At 36.6% G+C, this 19914-nt stretch overlaps 1 protein-coding gene across 1 annotated transcript in view; it reads left to right on the top strand.

The window, feature by feature from the left end:
- Window positions 1-17112: 17112 nt before the first annotated feature.
- Window positions 17113-19914, top strand: part of LOC150093920 (cell adhesion molecule Dscam1-like) — a 418036-nt gene continuing 415234 nt past the window's right edge. Inside the window, exon 1 of the mRNA XM_090412761.1 lies at window positions 17113-17224. Within this exon, the coding sequence (XP_090268887.1) occupies window positions 17143-17224 (82 nt within the window). The 5' untranslated portion in view covers window positions 17113-17142. The remainder of the gene's footprint in view (window positions 17225-19914) is intronic.

Below are 19914 nucleotides of genomic sequence, written 5' to 3'. Positions count from 1 at the left end.
AGTAATAGAAGGTAAAGTTCCTGGAAAAAGAGGCAGGGGTAGACCATCATGAGATGGATGGATGGCGTGTGTGGAGTGACTGATCTTCAGAGAGTTGAGGCTGCCAGAAGGGCAAACAACAGTACTACATGGCGAGGCCTAGTGTGGAACATCATCGAGCATCGGAGTGACCATACGGCATCTGTAGATGCCCAGTGAACACAGTGATGACAGTGGGGAATGTACCCAGATCTGTTTCGACCTTTCTTGAGGTCTCATCAGTGAGTAGGTAGATCTAGATAATACTGACGTATCATTTTTTGGTGCACCTTTTTTGGCATCTCGTATAGCAAAGTATATAAGTTCTGCTCACTACAACCTCGGTATTATCTAGGTCTACCTACTCACTGATGAGACCTCAATAAAAGTCGAAACCGGTCTGGGTAGTGACCAAGGCCGGCCATCTCGAGGGTGCAGTGAGTGCAATGGACCCAGGCCCCACGATCGAGTGGGCACAGTCGGTGCACATTTGCGGAAACGTATTTTTTATTTTAATTGTTTTTTCTTCTTCTAATTTTGCTTATAACTAAAGGGATTTCATCGACAGGATTTTAGGGCCCCCGGTATTAATAATATCTCTGTGTTTCTCTATTATATTAGTGTTTTGTGTTCAGTAAACGTTATGTTAACCTGTTATATTTCGAATGTGTTTTTTTTTTTTTTTGTTTTCCTGTGCCAAAATCATTTGCAAGTAAGAGGTTTTACAATACGTTTATTTCGAATCCTTTAATTTTTACCTTTGAAAAATATTTTAGGGCCCCAAAAGGTTTCTTGCACCCGGGTTCCTTTACAGAGAAGGTCGGTCCTGGTAGTGACCTTCCCCCATAATGTATAACATCATACATCTCCTAGGAGATGTGTGTTTTACATTATGCGAAATACTAAGAATAGTGATCAGAACTTTATCCACCTTTGCCACGAGTTGCCCTAGTATTGAACCATTTAGCTTACGCTAGGATTCGCCGAAATTTTTATAGTTTGCTATATTCGGCATGAAACTCTTAGATTTCTATCTTTGAATTTCTTATTCGGCTTTGAAATAATGTGGGATTTAATATCTCCTTAATTTAAATAATTTTACATCACCGAAATGAAGTCTATTGGCTCTTTATTTCAGTAACCGTGAAGATAATTTATTTATTATTTTATTTTATTTATTACAAAAAAGGACGAAAAATTGTCCTTCGATTTCCATCTTTTATGTAGCGTAAAATTAATTTTCATTTTTAAATGTCACATCGTTTTTCTGATTTGTTTACGAGGGTCCAATTTCGTTACCTTTTCTGCAATATTCCAAACAGCGAAGTTATTTGCTTGTGTTGTTGTAGTCACGTGGTTGACTGTGTATTTCTCGTTGGTTAGTTTCAGCAGGGAGGAATTTCCTGCACAAGTTATTAACAAGAGAACATCGTTTGCACAAGGAAATACGCAAAGTTAACGGGAAAATGAAAACATGCGCATTTTTCGCATCTTTCCAGCGAAGATTGGAGAACAATTGTTGGGATATTTTAGGAAGTTGTTGCAGCAGAGAGAGAGATTTCCGCCTTCTTTTAGAAATAATTGGAAATAGATTTGGGAGCGAAAGTTCTTTGTATAAAAAGTGTTCTGTAAGAGGAAAAAAAAAAAAATCCTTAAATTTGAGAACTTGATTTAGGATTCTAGATTGTGATTAAAAGATTTAAATAGCAGTTTCTCATTTTTTTTTTTTTTTCAGATGTTTATGAGGACGGAATTCAAAGGACATAAAAAGAAACGGTACGAAATAGTTTTCAAATATAACACCATCCAATCAAATTATACATCACTCCCATAATAATCTATAAGCCTCTCTCGCTGGCATGGATTCTATAAGACCATTGAAGGGTGCAGGGATCAGCCACAACCAGTGGCACACTAAGGATTTTAGCTTGATAGGAGGAAGGGCTGAGTTGAGTAGACGATTAGGGAATAGACTCTACGCATTGCATACTACCTATGACTGAGCATCTGCAGTGATCGCCAATACATGATACCGCTCCTTTGGCCCGGCTCGGGCAAACGAAGTAGCGCTCGGTCCGACGGAGCACTACCTCGTTCGCCTTGCGTTCACAGCGGCTGTGATTCCCGAGAGCTATAGGGTAATCCCACCTTATGTGACCACTAATTCATAAGTAGTATACAAATATAAGACAAGACACAACATAAATAAAAAAATTAATTTTAATTAGGAAAAGATTTTTGGAAATTTTTCTAGTGTTTTTTTTTTTCCTTTTTTTGGGGGGGCCCGGGCCCCCTATCCCCTCTTGGGTGCGCCACTTGCCACAACAGATAAGTAATTTGTAGCATTCATAGTAAGGTATACGAGTATCAGACTCTAAGAGATTTCCAGGATTATCCTTCATAGCAGGATCATTTTTCTCCCCAGGTTTTCGCTTAATCTTCGATCATGCAGGTCTAGCAAAGCTGGAAAAGAGATTCATCCGAAAAAGTAACGAAAAATTTTACAGATGCAAACTGTAAAAATATTCGTCGATTAGGCGTAAGCATCGCTTCTTTAACTAGGTGCCTATTGTAGAGGGTACGTTGGATTGTGGTGTGGTGTGGTGTGGTGTGGTGTGGGAAATATTGCTATTTAGTCCAGCTAGCAGTTTTTCGTTCGACGGGCTTGTACAAAGCAGGACAACGTACAATCACCATCATCGATGAGGCGTGGGCGTCCATCATTGGCCCGACGAACTGCTGTTCTATCCAGTAGACTTGGAATACTCTTGTAATCTTAACCCCAACATTCCGCCTAGAATATTGGTAGTTTCCTGGATTGCTACCTTTTGACCAGTACCGTGCCACCATGCCTTTTCAAAGTCCGTCAGATTACGTCCTTTGTCCGTGTCGATCAACAGCTTCGAAAACACTACGTCAAGCATTTCCAGTATCTTATATACTAGCGAGGTACAATCGATTGTAGCACGCTAGTATACAAGATACTGGAAATTTGAATCTTTAATTTGTAACATTGTCACAATGTTACATTCTGACAATGTAACATTGTTACAATGTAGCAATGAAACCATATGTGGAGTTCCACTTCAAATCTAGGCGCACGTATTTTAATCTTTTGCTTTTCTATCTATCCTCTTCTGTTCTTGTTTACGAAGCAGAATTCGTAGCGAACTCGTTTATTAAATTACTATGAACACCACTGCTGCTTGAAAAGCAGTCAAAAGGTTATAATTATCGAATTCTGCCAAAGGTATTTGCTTTCTTATGCGGTTTACTTTGCACATTAGCATAGCAAAAGAAATTTTAAAAGCTACGCCACTTAGTCTAAAAAGGGTCACACGAAGAGATTAGTTAACTTAAACACTTGCTGCAGAATAATTTGAACAGTTTTTTTTATGCTAAAGAAAGTACTAAAATAGTTTTATAAAAATTAATTGCTTCTTCATCACAACAATTAAGAGGTCTCTCTCTCTTTTTTTTTTTTCTTTTTTTGTATGACGTTGGCAGAAGATATAAACCCATTGTTAAAAAATATAAGTCAATTCTCGATGTTTTTATGTCTTAAGTAATGGATGAATAAACATGTTTTTCTCAGCTTTTAATCTTACAAAAAAACAAAGGCACAAGCATTGTGAAACTTAATAAATATAACCTTCGAAGAGGCTAACCTGTCTAACTTCAGTATTTACGTTGTCTGACGAGCTCATCTAAGCTGGAATTAAGTGCATATACTACGTGTTTATCTAAGTATGATTTTACTTTCTTTTCATTGTAAGAGTCAAATTTATTACAGAAGCTTCAAGTTTTATTATAGTCTCTTGGGGGGGTTCTCAGACTGCCGCATTAAATAAAGAGAGCATGCAGCAACCTAATAGTATTTTCTCATTCCCTGAAGTTCGTTTGTGTGTGTGTGTGTGTGTGTGTGTGTGTGTGTGTGTGTGTGTGTGTGTGTGTGTGTGTGTGTGTGTGTGTGTGTGTGTGTGTGTGTGTGTGTGTGTGTGTGTGTGTGTGTGTGTGTGTGTGTGTGTGAATTGAAAATTCTATTGAAGATGATGTCTCATAAGGAAGAAATTCCAGTGAAAAAGGATTAAAAAAAAAAACTTTCCGAGAAATTTCGGAAAAAAATCACAAAAATATGAGAAATAGGAAGATTATGCATAAGCATCAATAAACATTGTAAATTGTATAAAATAACTAGGTAAGAAAAATTCATGGAAGTTTCAATGCACTCAAGGATGGAAAAGACACCTCCAGAAAAAAGGAAAAAAAATTAAGAAAATAATCCAAAAAATAAGAAAACAATCAAGAAAATAATCCAAAAAAGAAGAAAAAAAATACTAAGAAGATATATCCAGAAGATTTAAAAAAAAAAAAAAAAAAAAAAGATATTAATCGTAAAAGATAGAAAAAAATCAAGAAATTAATTCGAAGGATATAAAAATCCAGAAATTCTTAAAAAGGTAGGGAAATACAGAATGTAATATGGAAAAATAGAGAAAATGCAAGCAGATTATTCTCTCAGTTTAATCTAATTATCTATCTATATTTTTTTTTTCAGTGTTGTAAAAGGACACGAGTGTCGTTTTCAAAGAGTTGTTTCTATAGAAGATGGTTTCTCATCTTTTGTTTAAAAGCCGGTGGTCAGTTGCTTCTCTAAGTGAAGGTGTTTTACTGCATTCTTGTGTGTGTCGAAGATAAAAATTATGTGTCACTGCTTTTGCCGTGACAAAGTGATTGCTGCAGACTGGATGGTTTTTAGATTGAGTACGGACAAGGTTCAAGTATGGTTCTTCTGAATGCAGCTGGCAACAGGACTGAGCTGCATTTTACAGAGACGAACGGATCCGTTTGCTATTTACAAAACACTCCAAGTAGATGCGATGAAATGTTCAATTTCATCGCATCTACTATATAGTAGAGGTGGAAAGATGTTGAACCACATTCTCCATTGCATATCAGTGTCAGCTTTACTTCGGTAAGGCATTCTCGCTTAATGGGTGTTTGTTGACATGACGAAGGATTCTCTGGTGAAGATGTCTAGCAGCGTCCTTTGGATTTGAAAATCATACACCTTTAGCAGGCCGGATGAGTTGAGTGCCACCATCGTATTGCTGGTTTCCAAGAGCTGTGTAGCGTCGAGTTTTCTACTATTGGTTCTTGAAGGCTTGCTTCAGATGAGATTTTTGGCATGGCTCTTTTGAAGAGCAGATGTGATGATGTCCATCTATTCAACTTGATTTCTATATTCAAAGGTTATGGGATTGGGGACAATGGTATGCGGGTTTTGAGGATAAATAAGCAATTAAAAATTAATTACTTAAATCTATCTATAGATAGATAGATAGATAGAAGAGAGAGAGAGAGAGAGAGAGAGTGCAAAACTGTCATCATGAATGAATATTAGGGATTTTTTTTTCCCCTTCTCCTAATACGCAATGAACAAGACGTTTCCTTTGAAATCGACAAGGTCGCCCCAATTAAATTAGTTCAAGCGAAATAATAATTGAGGTTCTATTGAAGGTGACGTCATATGGTGACATCAGAGGAAATCAAATCATTTTGCCAACATAACTATGAAACTCGATTATCTCCCGATTAAAACAGCGTCGAATTAAATTTCTCTGTTTTGTTTTTCATGACTGCATTCATCTTAAATTTGTTTCTGCTCGCAGATTTCTCCTTTTTTTTTTTTTTTAGTGGCACCAAAGAGGGGAACGAAACTTTCTCTCTCTAGGTTCAATCAATCTTACGATGCTCTTTCTAATTATTACATCAATCATAAAAAGAACGTTTGAATTGAAGCATTGGCGTTGTTTGCTTTTACGGCTAGCGTTACACGAGATGACAGTCATGAAAAAACCAGACGCGTAACAAAAAAAAAAAGAAGAAAAAGAAAAAAAAAAGTAAAAGTGATTTTCATAGTGAGTGGTGACTACCATGCATGACTGAATAGAGTTCATGTTCGACCACAGAATATGCAATATTTCCGTGCATTAAAAAGAAAGAAAGAAAAACCGCAACTGCATGCTTCATCGAAACAGGCAGACTTTATATTAAGAAAGTTCTTTCACATTTGGAAGCTATGATGTGTGGTGAATTTTGCACTTTTTTTCTGAAAATAATGTTTGTTTTATTTTGTTTTATCACCTGAAAACATGAGCTTCGCCAGAATAACTGTGTTGCTACTTCGACATGTTGCCGATTGAGTGAAACAACATCCCATCTTCTGCAGTATGATTGCTTACGTAATACTATTAACTCCTGAACACTAAACATCACCACAGTATCTGTTATCAAACTCAATGCATTGCTGGCAGAATATAGAAGGAGAAAAACAAACCTTAGGTGCAGTATTTTGTGCAGCTCGGTCAATTCTCATTGAGATAACTAACAATCATTAGCACAAACACTGGCTTCGTTAAAACGATATATTTCTTAATATCACCGTACACCCAAAAGCATTTTGCAATAAGGTGTATGTACTATTTTTTGCTACTGAATAAACGCAAAAAATAGAAATATCAATGCTTATTGAGTGATAGACTTATCCCATTGTCCAATCAAAGACAAATTTAAGTATAATATAAAATTTTAATTGTATCAAAGAGTAGTTAAAAAGACATGCCTGGTTGTGTAATTTTAGATGGTGGAGATGACAAGTGATTTGAAGTCAAACTTGATCAGCCGAAACGTATTGCGAATGAAGAGAATTATATGAACTTAGCTTTCAATAGCCGTAAATTAACCTTGAATATAAGCGGTAAACAAAGAAGACGATAGATGGGGATGGAACTATAGAATTTGAATTAAAATTATGACAACATAAAATTTGGTAAACAAAAACAAAATATTATACAAGAAGAAACAAAAACTAGTAAAGACTATAAAGGACGAGAAACGGTGTACTGGACGTTTTGTAGGAAAACGTCGTCAGATTGGTGAAAAGCACATTTTTTTCTTTATTTTTCTTTCTTTCTTTCTTTTTTATTGTTTTCTTTCTACTATTAAAAAAAATGAAATTAAATCTAGGAAAAATCTGTAGCGCCATCTATGGATCACTGGCGTTCATGGATCAATATGGATCATATGGATCAATGGCATGGAATTGCACAAAACTGAGAATGTTATTTGGTAGTAGTAACTAAAAACAAAAGAAAATAAATCACAACGTTATGTGGATGACCAGCATTTGTTGAGTGTCAGAGAGCAGCGGGGGACCATTTTTTAATATAGAAGACCGCTGAAATTATAATGCTATCTAAAAGAGAATAAATATTAATTGAGTCATGAAAGAAACAAATGATCTCTCTCGACAGAATTTTCGGCTTAGTCTCTTTTCCCGAATCTCCATAAGTTCAATTTTTTTTTTTTTTTTTTGAAATTTCAGTTTTCCTTACGATTTTCTTACGATATACACCCTCTGTCCAAAAAGAAACCAAACTTTCGTTAGAAAATAAAACACAGGCCAATTATAATTATTCACATCATTTATTTCAATCAATATACTCTCCCTCAGCCTCGATACAGCATTTGGAAGGTCAATTAATTCGTTAAATGAGTTTTTATATCGGTTTTGGGGATACTGTTGAGGGTCATGATTACTATTTGAACATTTTCAATGGTGTCGTATCGCTTTCCTTTCATCGGGAAATGAAGTCGGGGAAGAGACAGAAGTCACAGGGTGCTAAATTATGTGAATTCGGCGAGTGATCCAACACACAAAAGTTAGTTTTTGCTCAAAAACTGTCTCGCAATGTTCAAACGATGATATGGTGCATTATCGTGCAAAAGTGATCAGCTGCCTGCATCGATATTCATGCCGTACGCGACGAATTCTCGCTATCAATCGCTTCAAAACTTCGAGATAAAACTCACCATTGACCGTTTGGCCAGGCGGAACGAATTCTTTGTGGATAATGCCCTTGGAATCGTAGAAACAAATTAGCATTGTCTTTACTTTTGACTTCTCCAAGCGACTTTTTTCGGATGTTCCACTCAGCGTCTGTTTCGGGTTCATACTCAACACATCACGTTTCGTCACCAGTAAGTAACGATCGTTTCAAGGAAGTTTGAGTTTTTAAGAGCGGTTGTAATGAGATCCTTGCAGTGTTCAATTCGATACATTTTTTGGTCGTCGGTCAACTTGTGGAGAACAAATCGCGAATTCAGTTTACACAGGCCCAAACTCTCGGTCAAAATGTTGTGCACAGTTGATTTTGGAATCCCCATATTCATCTTCAATCAATCTCACGGACGATTTGAAGTTTTCCTTGATGAAATCATCCACTTTTTTGGATGTTAACTTCGCTCAGTCTAGTATTTGGATGGCCCGTCCCCTTAAGGGTCTCACGGCCACTTTGAAATCGCTCAAACCACTCGTAAACTTGAGTACGGGATAAGCATTCATCACCGTATGCTTTTTTGAAGCATTTGATGAGTTTCAGTAAAACTCTTACCATGTTTTACCGAAGTAAATCACAGAAGTCAATCGCAGCTCTCTGTTTGAAACTCTTTTTGAAATTCATGAAGGTTACCGCCTTTCGACAACAAGAAGATACACCAGGTGGTGCCATTAGTTTCTTCTATTTTCAAAAAGTACAGTTTCTTTTTGGACAGAGGGTGTATATTTCCAGAAATAATGGGACACGTAGTGAAATTCAGCCAGAAACAGTTCCTTGGCATTACATTGGTTTTCAAACTTCAGCGGTTGTCCTATTGAAATGCGTGTGGATCTTTGCTACAGGAATGCATCATCATAGATTGTGCTGTGTTACTGGCAATATCACAGATCGATTTGGGTCATTATCCATTTAATATTATCTCCTGAAATACATCCCTAGACTCACACCACTACTACAAGTCACACTCTACAGTTTGTACGATGTCGTCTTATTGGAAGCGTTTGCAGTGACGTCACAGATCCAGACTGTTTCATCTAATCATACGAAGAAGATGGTAGAGTTTTCCTCCAGAAAATTCGGCTTTTTATTTTCCGCCATTAAACACAACTGATCGTTTGTTTTCCCCATTGCGATCAATCAATACTTGACGATTGCTTTAAACACGTGGTGACCCACGTGACCAAATATTTTGCATATAAGTATTTTGTATGCGTAAGTGACGTTTACATAAGCCTCCGTAGCTCAGTCGGTGTAGACGAAGACCTGGTCGAAACGACCTGGGTTCGATTCCTGTCTAAGACGTGAGGAACCTTTATCTGATATCTCTTTCGACGAAAGGCGACTTAACCGGTCTCATACGGAGGTAGGATTTTTTTCACCCGGAAACTCAGGCTTTTCGTCCCCCAGAACAGGCAAACCGGCCCCGTGAACACACGCATCTACAGACATAGGACACACCGGGAGGCATAGGGCCAACCATCTTATCCTCGAGACGGTCGCGGTTGTGAAGTCCACAGCTAAAGAACCTCAATGATTCGTGAAAAGCTTAAGACAAGTGATGTTTACGTATATCTGCATAAAGGTTGCTAATTCGGTGGCTGGTATGTATAACTGAAAATTACCTAAACTATACCCTTTCCTACGTCATCATTAATTTTCCTTTGCATTTTGAATACAAATAATCAAGGTGTAGACTGACTTATGTAACATATATTAGCAATAATAATAATATCGTATGCTTATGCTCAGGTACAGTTCCACTTGTTAGATCTTGAATGATGGTTCTATCAAGAATAGAACTGCACCATTCAAAATTTAACAAGCACAACAATATCAAGCAAAGGATACTTGTACTCTTGGCAAAACAGACATCATATGCGAAAATGCAGATGTTAACTTTGCTTAAGAAGGGACTTAAAATATAAAGGAAGAAATTGAATCATAAATTAAAATGAAATCGAAGAGGGAAATAAGTATTAGATTGTACTATGTTTAAAGTATTGTCTAAAATAGATGGAAATCTTAAACTTTCAAAAAACATCCATATTAAACTATGCCGTGTATAAAATCGCGTATTGTCGTGCGAACGAAAGTTCAAAGGTTGCAGTTTGACCACCAAAGATGACGCAACGAACGATGAGTAGACATTCGTGAAAGGCGCTCGAAATTCGCGGTCCCCGAAGAGAGCGATCCTCGTTCAGCGAGGAGGTGACAGCAAAAAGGAAAGCGTCATAGACTGGCTTGGAGTACGGAAGAGGGCGCTATAGAAGAGTTTAAAAACGAACTCACATGGCTCGAGATTCTTTTTTTTTTCCCGGCTCCTTTTACGTTTCTGGTTTTGGTTCCTGTGGTGTTCCTCGGTCGCGTGTGCCCTCCACGTGGATTTCTGGCTCGTAGTTCCGAAGCGCAACGTGTTTCCAGTTGCTGAGTGGCGGGAATCGAAGTTTAGCACGAGTTGACGGCGGTATTTCGAGTTTTGGCCATCGGTCTGGTTCTAACCGATGAGAAAGCAGCAAAGGATTCCCTTTGAAGGTAAATTGTGTTAAAAGTAGCGACGCGAAAAGTTCGTAAGCCCAGAAGAAACAAGGGGCTAATTCGGAACGACACGTGGCGGCAGATCACCGTACAGAGGGACAATCCATAACACACATAACACAACGGAAGGATCGAGAAATCGTCTAACAAGGTGGTAACGTACAAATCTTCATTTTATGTATTATCTATTAGTGACGAATGTGCAAAAAGGACAGAAAAGAAGATGGTGAGATTTTAGAGACAGTTTCCTGTGTTATGTTGATTGAATTGGACTGGTAGTCTACGTTCATAAATTGTCTAAACCCAAGTTAATGTGTATGGGCCTTTAGTAGCAGTAATCTAGTTTGATATCGAGAACCATGTTTGTGATTTCGATGAATCATTAGCGTGTATAAATAACTTGCCTGTTTGATTACCATTGCCTTGCTTTACTTCTAATTTAGTATTGATCTTGATTAGTTTTGAATATATGTGTTGTTCAAATTGTAAAGTTCTTAGATAATTAATAAACATGCTTTCCCATGTATACCTGAGTAAGAGATTGAATTTTACCACTCACGAAAATATCGAACCTATGCTTAGAGGGAAAGGGGGAAATTTAAGATTGTCAAGGCCATGAAATTTACTTACTTACTTAAACTAGATAAAGTATTACTTGATTTCTGGGAAGGTTTCTCTGGATAAGAATTTCTATCCTAGAGATCTGACTGGCGCAGCATAAACAAATTTGGATTCGAATATACACTGTAGTGTATATTCGAATCTAAGTTCTAGTGAGCTTTTCACCAGATGCAACAACAAATGATTATCTGTACAAGTCTCCTTATTTACTTAAAATAAAGTAATAATAAATAAAATAAAAATCAATAAATAAAATAATTTCATGCGATGTTATACGAGTTATATGTTAATCTCGTACTCATCCTAAGAATCCCTCCTCTGCTTTATCCATGTTACAAATGATTCTAGTGTGGCAAAGCTAAAAGAGAGTATCCATTCTGCAATTAAAAATTAATCATGTTGTTATAAGATTACTCTGATGATAATTTTCATTATCTAATTTATTAATTTCATTCCAAGTACACGCTAATGAGATTTTTTTTTCATTCTCTCATGAATATTCATTACTATTCCAATTACATCACATTAGATTTCAGTGTTGCTGTGGTAATATTGAAAATTTTATGAGAAGATTAAAACTAAATGAAAACAGCTTTATTTAATTCTGCACTATGCAATCCCCCACTGTTCTCATCGTTCCTTTCTGTCGAGTTAATTATTTACGAAACACATCTCTGCTAGTTCAACAATTAAATCAAGTCACCGACTGTTACACTTTCACGACTTTTAAATTCAACTGTGACTTAACAGTGACACTTTAGTGCAGTCAGAAAGAGTACAATACCCTCTAATTAGAAAGCAGCGGGTTCGAATCTCGATTAGAATGCGAATAACTTTTATGAGTTTATTTTTATGAGGCTTCCCGATTGGCTAGCGTCAAATCCTGCATCCACATCCAATGGATGACAACCCAAAAAATTGCGATTTGACTGATCACAAAAATTCTCCCACAAAAAATAGTTCAAAAAATCATAAGAAACTACAAAAATCTAACCCTCTCCCAAAGAATCCACCATTAATTCTCACTAAAAAAAAAAAAAGTTTCTTCACCAACATCTATGACTTAAACAGCAATACAATCGATGTACACCATCACCACCACCTACAGTCATCTAAACCAGAACTACTATTTCTTTCAGAACCCCAACTAGCAACTTCAACAACCACTGTTCACCTCAATTACCAAACTACATATTGCACAGCTCTTTCCTCCACAAGGGCGGCACTTGTACATTCATTAGAACTGACACGCCATGCCAGAGATTAAAAAACGTGGAATCCCCACCGTTTGATCTGCTGAGTTCAAAATTTTCCTACCAAATAAACTTGCTCTTTTCATATGCTCGCTCTATCGCTCTAAACTCCGTTAATGACTTTGACCTTTTCAACTATCTTTTTCTCTAAAGTTTGACTTTCTGCAGTCAAAATACCCCAATAGTGAGGTCATCCTTCTTGGGGAATTCAATGTCCACAACTCATATTGGCGTCCTTTCTCCAGTTTCACCGATTGAGTGGATAGGGAGACCTAGGTGTTTGCCATTATCAATGACTCTCATTACCAGATTACTAGATTATCAATCTCCCTGACAATTCCCTCCAATTTGCCAGTACACATGACCTCTTCCTAACAACCTCCCCTTCTAAATATACTGTGGATGTTGTTTTCCTCTTGGTAACTCGGATCACAACCTCATACAAGTCTTTTACCACAGCACAACCTTCACCCACCAGTTCAGTCTCGTGTCTTTTGGCACTACAAGGGTGCCAATAGAACAATAGAAGAAACACTGCTTAAAGAAGTTGAACAGTTTATATACCTTGGTTCAACAGTAGTGACATCTATTCCTCTTTCCCATGGTCCAATTATTGCTTCAATTCTTCTGATCCAAACCCCTGCTCAGACCGAATAACAAAAATCATTCTCACAGGAATGGGGGCTTTCATCCCCTATTCCAATCCAAATTCTCAGCCTCCATCCAAGCCCTGGTTCTCCAAAAAAAAAAGTGCCAGTGCAGTAAAAGAAAACACCTTTGCATACCCCCTCTCCCCCCCCAATGGCTCAACAGATACAAAAGAATCATCAAATCAAAGTCAGACTTTGAAAGGGCCAAATACTGCAAACCCCCCTCCTGCCTAAATGGCATTAGTCCCTTGCCAAGGCCATTGGAAGCATTGCCCACTCAAATTTCCACCACTCTCACATCCAAGTGGTACTGTTGTTACCTCACTTAAAGACAAGGTTGACATACTGACGTCACTCTTCTCATCCAATTTCTGCATTGATGACCTGGGCAACGTTCCCTCCACTCCACTCCACCAAGAATGACTCGCTCCATGTCACCCATAGTCTTCTGCTAGAAAGAAATCCAAAGACTCCTTAATAACTTGAACATAAACAAGGCATCTGGTCCTGATGGTATCCCACTTATTATGTTAAAAATATTGTGCCTCAGAACTAAGACCTATCCTGTATCCCCTCTTGTATCTATCCTATTCAACTGGCAGCTGCTCTATAACATAGAAACAGATCCACATCCAGCCCACCCAAAAGAAAGGTGATAAAACTCAACCAACGAACTACCGTCCAGTTGCTCTCACTTCTGTTCTCTCTACAGTTATGGAGAAAGTCATCAACAACCAACTCTTGAACCATCTAGTGACCTACCAACTAATTAGATCAGCAGCATGGATCCCGCCACTCGCGATCTATAACTGATCTTCTTACTTTTGCCCTTGACATTTCAAAGGTATCTGATCAGGTTTGGCACATAGGCCTACTTACAAACTGCCATCCTATGATCTGCCTTCCTCACTCTGCAACTGGATCGCCAACTTTCAAACTGGTTGCTTACTACGTGCCATGGTGGACGGTTTCCTCTCTTCAGATTTCCCCACCAATGCAGGAGTACCCCCAGGGTTTCGTTCTTTTACCTGCTCTCTTCCTCTTGTATTTAAATGAGCTGCATTCCCAGACGTTCAATCCTATCCATAGCGTTGCTGATGACAGTGCACTCATTCCTCCTTTTCATTTGTAGCGCGAAGTATTCGAATCCTCAAGATCCACCATGACCAGTGGCCTGAACTCCGATCTCTTAACTATATCCCATTGGGGAAAGGACAGCTTTGTAGACTTCGATGCCACCAAAACTCAGTCTCATCTGGTCTCTCTCTCTCTCTCTCTCTCTCTCTCTCTCTCTCTCTCTCTCTCTCTCGCTGAAGAAAGAGCTCACATCCCACTCCTTAACACTTACAATCAACACTGCCTCGTGCCTCTTCTACAGATACTTCCATGGAGAGTACGCTACTGAAATGGCCACTATTATTCCTCCACTCTCCTCCAAAATCATTAAAACACGAGCCACTGCTAACCGACACCCTTTTAAAGTCCATCTTGAAACTCCCTGAACCAACTTCACTGCCTTGTCTTTCATTCCATCTACTTCTGTCCTTTGGAACAGTCTTCCCTGCTATGCTTTCTCCAAAGATTACAACCCTCAGCTGTTCAAGCAAAATGTGAACAGATTCCTCCTTTCTTCTTTTTCCTCTTGTCCACACACACACACGGCACTAATGTGCTATAGGTACGGTGACCATACATCCTTTATTTCACTGCTCTGTCCTTTAGATTTATTTATTTTTTTCTAAAATGGCCATTTTGTCCTTTATTTTGTGAATTGAAATAGTAAATTGAATATTGGGCGGCCCATAGAAACATGAACCTGTCATTTCACAGGCACTCGCCAGCGGTGCTGCATATATGACTGCCTACTCCTACCAACCACAGCTTCTACACACACACACACACACACACACACACACACACACACACACACACACACACACACACACACACACACACACACAGTGTGTGTGTGTGTAGTGTAGAAGCTGTGGTAGCAGTGAGTGGATGTAAACACGTACTTTTAAAAACATTTTAAAAATCGTTGAATTTTGTTGATGTCTCCCTGGATCTAACTCCCCCACTGAACGAGTATTTTCATTAGAGAACAATATACGTGGACTAGTGAAATTAAAAAAATTAAAAAAATTAAAAATCGAAACATTGAAAGCATGCATTTATACCAAATGCCACTTTGACGTGAACTGCATACAGTTTTATGAATTTTAAAACGCAAACCTGATTTATTAAAAAAAGTTCATTCCTGTGAGAGTATCAAAATTAATTTTTTAAAAGTAATAATATGATTGTTTAAAATGCTATGTATATGCTTATATTTTATAATAAACATTATAAAGCTTTTTAGTTTTAGTGAAACGAATAAACACAACGTGTTTTTTTTTTATTATGAAACAATTTCTGATTTGTGACCTTTATGTAGCCTTTCGCGTTTGTGTATCAGATATTAAAAATTATTGTATTATTTTATTTATTTTTATTATATTATATTATATTATTTATTTTTATTATATTATATTATATTATTTATTTTTATTATATTATATTATATTATTTATTTTTATTATATTATATTATTTTAATTAATTATTAAATCAGTTATTCGATAAATTTGATTATTTTAATTATTTAATTAATCTTTTAGGCCACCTAAGCTAAGCCGGATTCATAGGGATAAGTATGGGTCATTGGCGTCCTCCTGACCCTTAATAACTATCACGACACAGCTATAAGTTTTACCACCATCGATGTACTCCCTCGAGAATTGTTTGTCCACCCAGAGACTTCGAATAGACCACCAACACTGTCAAACCCCACCTTAGGAGTTAGTAGTATCGAGGTTCCCCCAGAGACCTTAATACTGAGAAGTGGATCACTAAGTTCCCTTAGGAAAACCAGCAGTGAGAAGTTGGGGTAGCGAATGCCACTAAAGGAATGAAATAAAAAATATATTTTTCAATATTAGTTTATAATTTTAAATAATAATCAAACTTCGTTTATTTTATTCGGTTAAAATTAATCAATTATATAAATAAATGATCTGTAACAACTTTTAATTAATTGATATATCACGTGAATTGTTAGGCTAAATCGATCGAATCATGTGAATGTGTTGACACTCATTTGTACAAGGCTACCTTGGTTTTTTCTTTCTTTCTTTTTAAGATAAACTCTCTCTCTTTTATTTCAGTCAAGTAGCTGGAAAATAGCCAGATGATACAAAAGACTATATGCGAAAAAAAGAAAAAAAAAAGATTTTTATAGAATTATACAAGCTTTACACACCAAATCAATAACGCGTTTTTTTTTTTATATTTTTTTTTGAACTTCAGCAATGAAGTTCACTTCGCTAGCGAACTCTCCCATCTGTAAAAAATGAAATCGAGTAAGATATGAAAATATACATTCCGATTAACGACAAAAACATACTTTAGAAATACAAGGAACACTTTTTAATTGAGTACGTTGAACTGCTCCGTATAGCGATTGAAATTTGTCATTAATTCATTTTAATTAAGTGTAGAATATTCAACACCATCAGGCCGAAATCAAATCAACACCGTTTTCATGCTTTAATTACTACCTATAACCGATTTTTCTCCAAAGGTCAAAGGTCACCGATAAGTCGTAACCGTGATCGTCGAAGTAAAGCCATTGACGACCTCTGTTTCCCTTTCCGATTCAATAATACACCCAACGACCTGAAGGTTTGAACGAAGCGGTCTTTCCCCTCAGCGAACGGGGCATTCGCCATCAAAATATCATTACTACGCTGCCTCCGAGACAATTTCCTTAAATGGAACCTAAACAATAAAACATTCGTATTCTCCGACTAACCCATTTGCCAATTCGAATACTATCGGCGAAGTTGGTAAACACCGAGTTATCGGACGGCACGTGTTTTTTGCCGAACTCCTTTTCGTAGCGGACGTCGACGAGTTCGTTTCGGAAGGCGAAACTTGGCATGCGCTTGGTCGTTGCTAAGGCAGCACTATTTGCCTGCATGTGGTGAAGTGTGTTGGTTGTCGTGCTGGTTTTTCCTAGTACGGCTGATCGCATCTACTGTGCTAGTTAGTTTATTATGTGCGCTATTTAAGTTTTGCTGTGTGTTTGGTGTGTACATTTTGAACGTGAACAAGGACTTAGAAAATGGCATTCGGTTTGCGACTGAGCCAAGCAAGATGTGCGACACAACACTACTACCTGTGGGCTCTGTGGCTACTATTTGCAGGTAGGTACCCTACGTACACTTTTGTGACAGTACCTGTGCCTGGTCGATGAATTGTAGGCTGTCCGTCACCGCATACAGAGCGGGTCGGTCCCTCGTGTCATTGATCAATAATAGGGGATTAATCTTCATTTTTTTTTATTTCTCTCACTTCGGCGAATACTAGTTTTCTATATTTAAATTAACGCTATTTATTTAATATTTGAACCTATTTTTGAATGTATTTTGTTGACCAGAAAGCTTTATTATAAATAAGGAAAGATAAACCTAAATATATGCTTCAAAGCCTTTTATGTAAACAAACTATTAAATGCATCGCGCTGAGATAATGTGATTTATTTTACTGATTAAGCTATTAGCGCAATGGCTAATGTCATTTGGTAACAATATTTTCCATTTTCAGTAATCATCTACTTGTAAAACACGTTTTGCAGACGAATTTATGGATATTAAATTGTTAATATCCATAAACTGTTATGGATATTAACAATTTACAACAATGTTAATTGCAATTTGAAAATTCTAGTGTTGCAACCATTGGTCACTATGGTTACTTAGAAATCTACAATCCTTTTCCAAATAACTCACGAAGTGGTCGTCTGCAATTTCATTTTTGTTTCTAATTACATTGAAAACACCTTTCATCATTGGTAGCTATTATTAGTTTTATCAGCACTTTTGCAAAATAGTTTTCTAACTTTAAATGTAAATAATTTTATGCTGTTGGTTTAATCAATTGCATACCTTGAAATCTCTTAAACAACGCGAACATTTTTCACAAATACACAAAAATGTAATATTGCCTTTTGGAATACGGCAATCAATACGATTGTTGATTTTCCCAAAAATATTTTGTTAACGACAGAAATTAATTAATAAAGCGAGGAACATTCTTTTGGGACAAATGTTGCCTATGGCGCTTGCTATTATCTATATTTGTTTAGTAAGCTTTCTTTTCTTGGCTAAATTAAAAATCAATATTTAATTTTGCATTCATAGCTTAGGAAAGCTTTTCTTTGCTACATTTTGAAGCTATGAAAAATAAAACGCGTTATATTAAAGGGATAGAATTTTCGTCAAATATTTAACGTTGTCTACCGGATTTTTTTTATTGTGTGATTCTTTATAAAGGAAAGACATTCGATTTGTTGCTCAGCCATTTTGAGAGCTTCCTAGTTTTGACACCTAAAAATATATTGAAGATTTTCGTCGCATTTTGTGAGAAAGTTTATGAACAGGCATTTTGGTATCAAATATGTTTTATTACGTAACTCATTTTTTTATGAGCAAGGATATATTCCTTTATCGTAAATCTTGTACTTAAGGTGGTGTTCGTTTGGTCTCGTACGTTTTGTGTGTTCCGACGCGAATAGATGAGCGTCTGGGATAGCCTGTAGACAGAATACACGGGAGTGGATCACACAGACGTAGCGCTTGTAATTGCACTGCTTTTCTTGAAATATTACCACCACTTTTGTACTTAATTCTCTCCTTTACCTCCAGATTTATCGAGAATTCTCCTCTTAATCTACAGACCGTGACCGGATTCGTTTTTGTGTTCGTTCAACCGAGTCATTGAACAAAGTAGAAACGATGACAACACAAGTTGCCGATCTCGGAGTTGTCTATGGTAATTGGCAGATGGATTTGGCTGGATTTATTTCTTTGTACGTAATAGATTTGCAGGTCGGATATAACCAACAGTATCGCTGTAGAAGGCAGTAAATTTGCTAAGTTTTTTTTTTTTTTTTTTCCTGTTTAGAGAATTCTTGGAATTAAGCAATGGACAAAGTCTACTTTATAATTCTTTCTAATCCTGACATCCATAGAAAATTCTTTCTTAATTAACCTTTTAATTTTACCGTTAATTAACATGGGAACTAATTAAACTGTAGCCATTTTTGATAAGGATGTACTTTTACTAGTTTCACATAGCTAGGCTTCGTTAAGCCTAAATGCTTCATATAAATTACATTTGTTTTGAACAGAAAGCATATTTAAGTCTTTTACCTCAACAGATTATTAATTATCGATATCAGCGTTTTTGAGCAAGCTCTGGAAATCGAAAATCCTCCCTTCCTGTCTCATTCTAGCGTTTAATTATTATAAATTTTCGATTAAACATGGTTTAGCAAAGCAAGTGAATAGTCGAACCTTTATATATATATATATATATATATATATATATATATATATATATATATATATATATATATATTATATATATATATATATATATAATGCCACTAAAGTAGACAGACAAATAATATTTTAATTACGCATCTTTTTATTAAAATACGAAAATATAACTGCAATAAATATAAGTGTGCAGTATGCAGCCAGGGTGTTTCGTGCATCGAAGCTCATCAGCTTGTGGTGTACCAAAAGCTGGGAATGCACATTTTGTTAAATAATATTTACTCTGTAAATTTTTCATATTTTATTTCAAAGTTTTTTTTTTTTTTTTTAATCACGGTAATGTCACAAACAGTATTTACCGAATTGGATTGGTTTGGTAATACTCGAGTTAGTCAAGACGAGAACTGTATTATCAATATGCTATTAGCTACGTCTGATGTATCACTATTTGAACTAGCTCGCGGGAAGGTTACCTACTTCGTTTCAATCCCCCATATTGTACGACCTTATCCACCGTCTGTACACTTTCTTTTTTTTTTTATTTCAATACATAT

The sequence above is a fragment of the Typopeltis vanoorti genome, chromosome 23, assembly GCF_054136105.1.
Source record: "Typopeltis vanoorti isolate ZY-2024b chromosome 23, IOZ_Tvanoo_1.0, whole genome shotgun sequence".
Taxonomy (NCBI): Eukaryota; Metazoa; Arthropoda; class Arachnida; order Uropygi; family Thelyphonidae; genus Typopeltis; species Typopeltis vanoorti.
This window is presented reverse-complemented; position numbering and strand designations above follow the sequence as displayed.